The sequence below is a fragment of the Dioscorea cayenensis genome, chromosome 10 (genome assembly GCF_009730915.1).
Source record: "Dioscorea cayenensis subsp. rotundata cultivar TDr96_F1 chromosome 10, TDr96_F1_v2_PseudoChromosome.rev07_lg8_w22 25.fasta, whole genome shotgun sequence".
In the NCBI taxonomy this organism is placed as follows: domain Eukaryota; kingdom Viridiplantae; phylum Streptophyta; class Magnoliopsida; order Dioscoreales; family Dioscoreaceae; genus Dioscorea; species Dioscorea cayenensis.
The window spans coordinates 2,512,887-2,524,716 of NC_052480.1; the positions used below are offsets into that span (position 1 = coordinate 2,512,887).

The window sequence follows — 11,830 nt, forward strand, 5'->3', positions numbered from 1 at the left end:
GAACCTAACGAGCTAAGCAATTTAAGGCTCTAGCTTGGCTTGATTATTTACTTGAGCATGATCTCAAGCTCAACTCGTTTTCTTAATAAATGAGTTTTTTTTTTTAACAGAGCTTTGAGCAGCTCAGAAGTGGTTTGTTTGCAGCCCTAATGCTAAATGAATCTTGAGCTTCAGATGCTTAGCAGCGCTCTTTATCTTCAATTATTTTTTTAAACTTCTCCAAAGAATATGTTTAAGTATCTTAACCTCTTTATTTTAAAAATAAAATCACGTGAAAATAAAGATTAAATGTACTACCAATTATTAAAGATGAGGAACATTTTCTTAAAATGAAAAAAAAAAGAAAAGAAAAGGATACCTTACTTAACCACACAACACGTCTTTGCCATTTTGGCGTTTCTCATCATTTCTCCGCAAACCAATGGCCTGAGAATCTCATTTTAAACAAGTGATATATGAACTAGAATATTGAGGCTGCATCATTGTTCTTATTTATGAATTACCTTTCAAAGTGAAGAGGATCAAACCCAACAGCTGATCAAAAGAGGAAGTAGTTTCTGGACAAGGGGACCGATGAGGCTGGATCACATTTGAGAATCTCTCCATCGGCTGTCACTATGTAGGATTCGGGGTCGACACTGATCTTTGGGAGAGCATCATTGAGCTTCATGTTTAGCTTTGTCAGCCCGCGAACATTACCGACAGCTTCCACCCGCTTTTTGAGACCATACTTGGTTCCTACATCGGCTTCTTTCGCAACCTGCATAAAAAAGGAATTTCAGCACATGGCAGATAAACTAGAGATCCTTTAGAGTGTGTTCATCACCTTCGAGCAAACTGTGATTATCATACTGTAAATTAATCACTTGACAGAATTCAACTGTAAATAAATGAACAAAACAAATGCTGATTTCACTTGCCTTGCTCACAAAAGCAATAGAGTTAACGCTTGCAGCCTTTCCAAATGCACCAAACATCGGCCTCATCATTACCTGTGCCCAATAGGTCAAAATGTTCAAACATTAGGATCTATGCAAAAATCATGTGCAAGAATTGCTTTGATTGATAGTAGATCCACAAGGAATATGCATGAAAAAACATGTGAATGCAATTTAGTAGAGTCTTGGACAGTAGTTGAAGAATATGATACCGGTTCAGGTGTAGGAATACTAGCATTTGGATCACCCATGTTGGCCCATGCAATCACACCACCTTTGATCACCATTTCTGGTTTGACACCAAAGAAAGAAGGTTTCCACATGACAAGATCAGCAATTTTTCCAACCTGTTCCAATCAAAATTTATTAGATGCAAACTCCACCTAGATTAAGACAGTAACACACATCAGCATGAAATATAGAAAAGAGATTTAGTTATATCTGGAGCTCACAATTAAGATGTAGAAACTTTGAAAGGTGTAAAAAAAAATGCATTGAATAAGAAGCATATAAGCTCCTAATTACATGGTCAGGGAAAAATATGATACCTCTATAGAACCGACATAATTAGAAAATCCATTAGCTATGGCTGGATTTATGGTATATTTTGCTATATAGCGTTTGATTCGGAAGTTATCGTTTTCACACCCATTTGGTTCAATTAATCTTCTCTGCACTTTCATCTTGTGAGCTGTTTGCCATGTTCGAGTAATTACCTGAGAAAATTAATATGCAATTAACCATAAAAGAACAGATGACATGAAAATCAGTCCTCAATTCTTTAGCTCATAACATCAATTTGCTGATAGACCTAACACATAAAAATGCGATAACTATGATGATAAACAGGAAAACACAGAAAGATTTGTCAATGGAAAATAAGGTCTGTATTTTGTGAATATTCCTGTTTATAACAAGCAAAAATATGAATAAACTATGTTAGTAAGCAATAGTAAATTACTAACACCATTCTTATGTGCTAAGGTGACAGTAAAATTATTTTTAAATACCTCTCCAACACGGCCCATAGCCTGTGAATCAGAAGCTATAATACTAATGGCACCCATATCATGCAAGATGTCTTCTGCAGCAATTGTCTCCGGACGTATACGAGACTCTGCAAAGGCCACATCTTCCTTGATGTTTTTACAGAGGTGATGGCATACCAACTGCACAAGTTAAACAGTATTTTAGAGAATAGAGAGTGAAAATCAATAGTTACACAATGTCTATTCTTTTAGTTTTACCAGCATGTCAAGGTGCTCATCTACAGTATTTGAAGTAAAAGGTCGGGTTGGATTTGTTGATGAGGGCAAGACATTTTTCACACCACAAACTTTGATGATATCTGGAGCATGACCACCACCTGCACCTTCACTGTTTGATGCCATTAAAAAGAAGATTTTGCTAACAGATAATTTTGTTGATGATAATCTTGTAAAAGAGAGATGCAAATTACTGGCAAAACATTTTATTCACAAGATAGAACAATAAGCATTAGCAAAAAATAAAAAATAAAAAATATTGAACCTCAGAAGAATGGAATTGTTGGAACAATAAGTACACAAAATTAAGTTCTACGAACCCAAGGAGAAATTAACTTCTTGTATTTACAAATCGCACTACCTGTGGTAAGTGTGGATTGTTCTATCCTTAAAGGCATCAATGGTGTGTTCCACACAGCCAGATTCATTCAAAGTGTCTGTATGGATGTTAACCTAACCAAATAATGGCACATGTAAGACACAATGTCCTTTTGAACTTTTCAACTACAGAAGTCAATAACTAAGTTACTTGGATGTCAAATATCTCAGCAACTGCCAAACAATTATTTATAGCAGCAGGAGTGCTTCCCCAGTCCTCATGAAGCTTTAAACCCATAGCACCTGCCTCGACAATTTCCATTAATCCTTCTGGTTTAGCACTATTTCCCTGGTTAATACATCATAAAGATTGATTACTAAGGGAATGAAAACAAACATTGCTTCAAACATGAAATTGTACTAAAGTTTGATGATAAAGTACCCAAACACTGAGGAATGTTTGCATGCATTGAGACAAAATTCAGTGATACATAATTGAGCCAGCAAAAGACAATGCACCAGTTTTCTCCAAAATAGAAGGCCTAACAAACCAACCAGACAGACTAGTACGTAGTGGAAAGACAATGAAAGTTGCGCAATGAAAGACGACAATGTCCTGTGAACTCTTCTGAGGTGACATCTAGAAGTTTTTTCAGATACAGCAGGGGGTGCTCTACGTTTCAATAAACATAAACGTTTATTCATTCTTGGAGAAACTTGACCTCCATTTATGAGACTGCATCTCACAACTTTATACAGTGAAAAGAATATATAACTATACCTTGCCAGTGAATCCGATATTGATTGGCAGGTCATCAGTTGACTGCAGCATTAACTGCATATGACATGGGGCTGTTGTGCAAGTAGTGGCACGAGTTCCATCTGCAGGTCCTGTCCCACCTCCCACAAGTGTAGTGATACCTGATATCAGGGTTATTTGGCTCTTTAGAGACATAATGGTGCAAAGTAAAACATGGTGTTTCAGCAAATGGCTCAGACGTCCAATTAATTCATATGATTGTGAAGTTATGTTTTATAATCATCAAGCAAATTTTAGAATGAGACTTTACATGAAACAATATTTTAGGTTCTAATAATCGTTATATCATACCAAGAAAGTAAAAGAAAAGACGATACCACTTGCTATAGCCTCTTGTGCCAACTGAGGACATATGAAGTGCACATGACAATCTATGCCCCCAGCAGTTACAATCATGCCTTCTCCTGCGATAACTTCAGTGCTAACCTGCATTTAGATATTTAGTATCCCATAATTTTTGCACAAATTACCATATTCACCAAAATCTAGAGCTGATGCTGCATGTGTGGAAAAGTGATCACCCCAACAATCATATGTCTTAAAACACCATCCATGATATCAGGGTTCCCAGCCTTTCCAATAGCAATAATATTTCCTCCTTTGATCCCAATATCAGCCTTGTATATTCCTGTATAGTCAATAATTACAGCATTGGTGATAACAGTATCTATGCATGCTGAGGTTGGACAGCCTGCTGCCTGTCCCATTCCATCACGCAAAACCTTTTCCACCTCGAGATACACATTCATCACCATAAACTGCAAAATCCCTTTCAATTTCTGCATATAATTCAGTGTCGCCAAGCTTTATCTTGTCCCCAGTAGTGGGCCCATACTTATTTGCATAGTCTTCACGTGAAACTTCTATAATTTCAAGAGGACAATGGCTGCCATCATGTCGATCGAATTCCCCAATAACACCTTCACTGCAGCAAAAATCAATTGAGTTTTATGAATAAAATCACCTAGCTCGCTATTGAAAAGCATTGGAACAATAAAACCATCCAACTAGCAGTTAAGTTCTGAGAAGCTTTCATAGGTCATAGCCATCAAACTGATCCTAAATAAGTTCAGAAAACATCTATTGAGACTAGAAAAGAACAATTGACTGTAGTAACTGAAAACTGAGTGTCTAGGCTATCTAAACCTTGCATCTGGTTCTTCTTCATTCCCAAACCCTTTAGCTTTCACATCGTCCATCACTTCATCAAGCTTGGAATAATCAACAGGGCCATCCACAATGCCATTTCCACCTCTAATAATTTTATCACCTCCAATGCTGACAAGGGTGACGTATTTGGTATCCCCTGGCTAAAAATTGGTACTTTAGTGACAGGCATTGTGCAACCGGATTCCAAATGGAAAAGTATTAGTGGCAGAGCATCCTGATAATAAAGAAGGCGTGCATGCTAATAATATGATGAAAATTATAACTAAGCAAAACATTTACAAAAACTGCTGTATGCAGAATAGAATTTGTATTGGATAAAATCAGGAAAACAATTTACATAATATATAATATAGTGCACAATTTTATTAACCATAAAAGCAGCAAACAAAGGCTGGTTCTAAAATGGAACTACTACCTACATTCTATCCCCTACGGCTAGAGTAAGTGGTGCTGGCCAATGAATTACCATGATATCAGCATTTTGGCTAGACATAGAAACCAAGATATAATGTGATAATGTCATGCATAAAGCTGTTATAACAAAAACTTGATTCGTGAGGAACTACCGAGTCAAACACTTCAAATTTAATTGTGCGAAAACATTATTTGAGATGTTATTCTAACAAAACTCAGAACTATACAGTTTTACATTTACTAACACTCAGATAGTGAGTTGAAGACCATCATAAAACTGCTCGCTAACCATTGTAATGCATGCCCTTGCACCTGCCAACTTATTACAATAATAAAAAAATGCACAGGAATGAACGTGTAAATTTAAATAGTTCAATTGCTAAAATTTTACATTGTTGTCATCACCGAGTGACATGTTATTGCATAAAGTTCAAGTAGACCACAGAACAAAGGCAAATATAATGCATGCCAGACAAAATACCAGTTAATATGAAATTAATACTATTGCACTCTGTAATAAGAGATAAATTAATTTATGAAGCAATTCAAAATGGCCATTACCTCAAATCGAGTAGCAGTCCCTGCACATATATTTAACCGCATACCATAAGCCTTTCTTCTATCAAAAACCAGGTAGGGGTTCACCTCAATGAAGTGATAATGGCTTCCTATCTGAAAGTTAAATTTGGTGTCAGAAACTAACCTCAATTGGAATTTGACAAATTTTAGTTGGAAAAATGCAAAGAAAACTATTTCAAACTCCAGGCCAAACCAGTCTGAGTATTCCAGATAAAAACAGCCACACTTAAAATTTGGAAAAAGACTATGACCTCCAAGAAAATCAGAATAGTGTTTTATAAGGATCAAAATAACTCAGTATCAATAAACATCTTTTGTGAATTACTAAGATTTAACAAGGACAAGTACAATAAGAATGATAAACAGACAGTTTGAATTGAGTCAATATGCCAATTCAGCATACAGTCTTGTTAGATGTGGAATAAAATAAAACAAATATACAATTTTCGCACTCATATGTTTCACTGAGTTTCTACTGATTATCTATGAAAGGAGATACAACAAGAAGAATCACCTGAATAGGCCTGTCTGCCTTGTTTACAATTTTCAATCTAACAATCTTACGTCCAACATTTAGGATGATCTTCTCGTCACATCGACATATGAATTTACCAGGAACACAATCAGCTACATCCACCACAAATTTATCAAGTGAAGGAACTGCAAAGGATTGATCAATTTCCACTTCAATATCATTCACAAAGAGATACTCTCGTGCGCTACTTTCATAAGGTAAAGTTGATTTTAGTAACGAATGAATCAAGACATAAATTGCAGCTTCTTCCAGATTGCATCTAGTTCTACAGTGTGTCAGACATAAATTGGTAGTTTCCTTGTATGCAAACTCCAGTCAAGCATTTTATACGATATATGGCCATAATGTCTATTGTGCATAGAAAATTGTTTGACAAACAAGAAATTCACCAACTAAGTATATTGTGAATACAATGCTATTTGAAACTTGTAAAAGAAGATTAAAGAAACCCACAAAAACATATAAGATGTAGTTGAAAATCTACAGCATAGATATAACTAAGGGGAAAAATCATGATTATACCAAGTTATTTCAAGCAAATGACTAAATTCTAAGGTTGATTAAGTTATCTTCTTCACCGGGGAAAACTGAGCCATGTAATGCCAGCTCCAGATTGCCATTATCACATGCAATAGGATCATGTATGGTGATCAGCTTTGTTCCATCCATGAATGTACCATTAACCTAATGCAAATGTAATGCGAGTTAGATAATATTTTTGTGAAGAAATTGAAATACTCATGCAGTAATATGAAAAATTATTTTGATCAAAACAAGAAGGAAAGATGAGACAAATGAGCCATTCTTCAAGTATGAAACTTAATTCCTCCTAAATGTGTCAATAAGACTACAAGCAAGTGTTGAATTTAGGGTGTTCAGAAGATAGTACCTGAACTCTATCTAGAAGATGTGGAACAGCTGGAAGAACTTGTCGCCTACAAAAAGTAATTAGAATGAGCTCCTGTTAACAAACTCTACACCAGTTTCTATAAGCAATAGGAAGCAAACAACGCAAGCATAAGAACAGTAATTAATAATTATAGACATATCTTAATTTGTCGGACCTTCATCAATATAAGGTTTCACAAATGAGTCCACTGAGAACCCAAGGCACTTGACTTACCTTTTCTAACTAATCAGAAGAACCTAGAAACATTGAAGCTACAATAACCAATAAGAGAAAAAATAATAATAATAATAATAATAATAATAATAATAATAATAATAATGCAAACTAGTTTACATGACCACTGCATGAATCCAAGCAAACTTCACAAGCTGTTAAGTCAGCCAAGAGAAGCATTGAGTAAGTTGTAGGCATGCAACACCTTAAAGAACCTAAACACATGATTGACATCCAAGATACCAACATACAAAATAAATACACCTCCCATCTAATTAATTCAGCTATTCTCTTTCCAAGTGTCTGCATTTTGTATCAATAAATGAGGGTTACATTCCAAATCAAAGTGATATTAAGGATAACTCAATCAAAATAGCCCACCTCCCAAGAAGCTGTTTCCCAATGCACATTAACTCTGCAACAGTCTTGTCGCCATCACGAACAAACTCCAGAATCTACAAATCAATGGATGAGTAAAGGAACAACATTCTCCAAGTAAAACATTAAAGTGATCTCTCAAAATTGAACAACGTCATAGTCCAGCACACATTAAAAATATCAGTAAAAAAAAAGTTTCTGAACTCACATTGACCCACCATTATTACATTCTCAAATAACATCAAACTTAATTTCTCAAAAAATAAAAATAAAAATAACAACAGAAATTAAAGGGCTAAAAGAACCTGAGATTACCTGAGTTGCTATAAGAGTGACAGCCTCAGTGTAATTGAGGCGTAGGCCACGAGCCAAGCGCTTCTGAGCAAGAAACCCAGCCTGGTGCAGTGCCAACTTCTCAACCTCTCTCGGGCCCAACTTCTCGACCTCTCTCGGTGTCAACCTCATGCTTCCAACTTGCTCGTTGAAATGCCTGACTGGAATCAAACAATCAAGATCCAAAAAATAAGCATCCAAGAAGGAAAGAACAAGCAGTAGTTCTTGCTATGAAGCTAATCATGCGAAAATTCTTGAATGAAAAAGAGGGTTTTCACTCAATGCAACCAAGATTCAAGAAAGAAAATATCCAACAAAAATGTGATTCTTGCTGTGAAGCAGATCACGCACTCAACTTGTTTGTAAAAATGCACGGATCAGAAGGGTTTCCACTCTATGTAACCAAAGTTTCAAAAAACAAGATATCCAATCAAGGAAAGAAGAACCAGTGGTTCTTTGTAATGACTGTATCCTTCAGATCTGAATAAGAACTATGAAAAGCTAATTCAACAGAGAGTTGAACGCTCACTAGAGTCTAAACTCCAGCCATCAACAACAACAACAACAACAACAACATAACAAATAACAAGCAAGAAAATTATAACCAGTCAACAAGCATCAAAGCACAAGAGTTCTTTCATGAATACATGACTACAAGAGACTCCATGAACTAGTAATTGCCAAGATATAAAAGATACGAACTCTGAGGAGAACGCCAAGAAAACCCTAGACGTCCAGCTGAGCCTCCTCTGCTTCTCCCCAGAGAATCAGGGCATCTCTGCGTTCGTCTTCCATTTCCCCCCCTTGCTGTCCTCGCTTTTCCGTTTACAGCCCCCCACTGCCTCGGGATCAGTTGTCGTTGTGCAATACTAATCACGATGAGTAAATAACATTCTTGCTGTGAAGCTATGCACTCAAATATGTTTGCGAAAATGCGTGAATGAAAAGAGGGATGGGAGGAGCGATGAGGAAGTCATCCGCATTGGTTCTGGAACCACCAGAGAATATCATGGTTTTAACCTATCATATTTTGATACGTGTTTTATATGATATTAATTTTTTTTTCTATTGTGATTTGATTACATGTGTCAGATTTTAATAGGTTGAAACCAGGGAACATCCCTGGTTCCAGAATCAAGGGAGATGACTTCAGCGATGAGCTCACCGCACCAGTAACCACTCGGGAAGCTCCGACTCGTGTCAAAGAAGAAGGCGGAGAACGGCGCAGAGGTCGGCAATTCTTTATGGAAGTCCAAGGTTGCTTGTTTATCTATTTGTTCATTCCTAATTTCCTAAATTATAATAAAAAATTTAAAATTATTTTTATACTAAAATTCAAAAAATTTAGAAATATTGCACTTATTTGTTGGGAAAAAAAGAAATGGTTAAATTGGGTTGTGTGTATATAAACAACTATATTAATTAACAACCTCTTGGTTGATTGATAGTTGTATTTTGTGTAGGTTGTTCGAGTTCGAATTTCAGTTTATATAAAGTGATGACATAGATATGTTAAATTATTAACTCTACAAAATACACATGTTTGTATAGACTTTGAATAAAAAAATCAATTAAAAAAAAGAAAAGAAAAAAAGAAGAATCAAACAAAAAGATATAGGAGGGCCAAAATGAAAAAATAAAAATTAAAAAATGTCATGCCACCAATTGTCACATAGGGAAACATCAAAAAGAATAATGTAGGATCCTTTTTATATAAATAAAAAATTTGAAATCCAAAATTCAAAAATTCAAAATAAAAAAGAAAAGGGTTAAAATTTTAAAAAAAATTTGAATTGAAAATTTGAAAACATAATCTCCCATCAGATGACGTGAAGTTGGCGATATTGTAGAATAGAGAAAAAAAGATAGGAAAAAGAGAAGAAGAAAGAAGAAAAGAAAGAACATAGAGCTTTGGAAGAAAAAAGAAAGAAAAGAAGAAGAGGGTTCAGAGAGGTGCAAGAAAAAGTTAGGAACAAAAAAAGAGAGAGTTTTTGGGTGAAGAAAAAAAAGAAGGAAAGAGAACTAAGAAGGAGATTGAGGAAAAAAGAAAAGAGACCAGAGAGGGGAGGAGACGGCAAGAAAGGTAGAACAAGATCAAAAGAGAGAGAGGCAGTTGATAAAACACGGTGGAGGAGACGAGAAGCAGCTGATCAGTCTTGAAAAAAAAATTAAGAAAGAGATACAATTTTCTCTATGCGATATAGCAAGATGTTGTTTATTGCATGGTTTTATAAAACATGAAGCATGTATGGATGATCATCATGGGTTATGAGTGCAACCTTGAGTGGGTCTAGTTCTTACATTTTTTTTTTATTGATCCATGCCATGTCATGCATTGGTTCATGAAACATTGTTAGCATGAATGCATGAAAAATCCTTACCCATGTCTCATATAGCCATCATCCGAATGTGAAATGAACCATGAATCTTGTGAGACCCGCTTCTTTCTTTTACATTCAATCAATGCCATTATTTGATCCCTCATTAGCATGCATACCATGCCACGTTTTGCTCTCTGATTCGTATGCAATACGATCTATTGTGCCTTGTACAGTGTTTGCACATTTTATTACTCTTTCCTATGTGCATACAAATGCCTTTATCCTTTCTCTCTTTGCTTGATTTGCATTCGCAAAACCTAAATCTAACTTTACACAACTCTTTCATGTATGGGAATTAAGAAAAAATGATAGGGTATAATGATAACAAAGTCTATTTTCTTTTCCCAATCAGTGGTCATTTACATAACCTATAGGTTTACCCTAAGATCTTCGAGCCTCATGTATGACAATCATAGATTTATTGGTAGAATATACGATTGAAAGTTAGAGAAAGAAGAATATATATATATATATATATATATAGTTCGAGGGCTGAAGTGACAAAAAAAAGGCGTAGGAAATCTGGGTTCATTTGCCAAAGTTATCAAAGATGGATTTGTTTGCAAAAAAAAAGAAAAAAAGGTGGAGAAATATGAAAAAAAAGTGAAGTTTGGAAGGATCTGAATAAATCTTGAACTTTCGTAAAAAAGAAAGGAAAATATAAGGGTTGATGTGAAAAAATGACATGGGATGCTATAATATGAAATCGGGAGAAAGTAATGACTTGATGTGTGGGGGTATTTTTGTACTTTTCACAGGATCCCTCTTGGAATTTTTAGTTTGAGAGGAAAAAATGAGTGATGAGTTTATTTGTGAGGGCATTTTTGTACTTTTCACATGACCTCTTCTTGGAATTTTTTTTTTAGTTTGAGAGTAAAAAAATGAGTGATGAGTTTATTTGTGAGGGGCATTTTTGGTAAAAAAAAAAATTGATAAAAAATGAAGAAAAAAAAGATAAAAAAATGAAGGGTGAGAGAGAGAAAAAAAAAGAAGAGGGGGAAAGGGGAAAAATAAAGGATGAGTAAAAAAAAGAAGAAGAAGAAAAAAAATGAAGGGTAAGTAAAAAGAGAAGAGAGGGAAAAAATGAAGGATGAAAAAAAAAGAAGAAAAATGAAGAAAGATGAAGGAAAAAAAATATATGGAGGATGGGTAAAAAAAATGATGGATGAATTTATTAGTGTGGGGGTATTTTGGTAATTTTTTTGCAGGACCTCCTCTTGAAAGATCCTATGAGCATTTCTCTAACTCCATCTTGAGATCTTGACACTTTTCAGGTAAGGAGAAATTCTCATAAAATTTTTCTAACTCCACCTTGAGGTCTAGACACTCTTGGGGTAAGGAGAAATTCTCATAAAATTTCTCTAACTCCACCTTGAGATCGTTGAGGTCTTTTGACACTCACTGGGGTGAAGATTAAATTTTTTTTTTTTAAGAAAATCTCTCTTCAAACTCACTTTGAGGTCTTTTGACACTCATTGGAGTAAAAGAAATATGTGGAATGAAAAGAAGAGTAAATGAAAAAAAAAATCTTTTCTTGAAGTGAAAGAAGGGTAAAAAAAATGAAAATTTCACAAAA

At 35.1% G+C, this 11,830-nt stretch overlaps 1 protein-coding gene across 1 annotated transcript; it reads right to left on the minus strand.

The window, feature by feature from the left end:
- Positions 1–272: 272 nt before the first annotated feature.
- Positions 273–8,814, minus strand: LOC120270447 (urease-like). Its single transcript, XM_039277452.1, is given in 21 exon segments — positions 273–426; positions 504–760; positions 921–992; positions 1,151–1,285; positions 1,487–1,654; positions 1,949–2,107; positions 2,186–2,315; positions 2,565–2,656; positions 2,733–2,870; positions 3,303–3,442; positions 3,659–3,767; positions 3,863–4,066; positions 4,068–4,266; positions 4,488–4,651; positions 5,487–5,597; positions 6,019–6,164; positions 6,618–6,723; positions 6,929–6,974; positions 7,544–7,617; positions 7,856–8,034; positions 8,576–8,814. Coding segments are annotated over 19 exon segments (2,565 nt in total). The 5' UTR covers positions 8,006–8,034; positions 8,576–8,814; the 3' UTR covers positions 273–426; positions 504–538.
- Between the last annotated feature and the right edge of the window lie 3,016 nt (positions 8,815–11,830).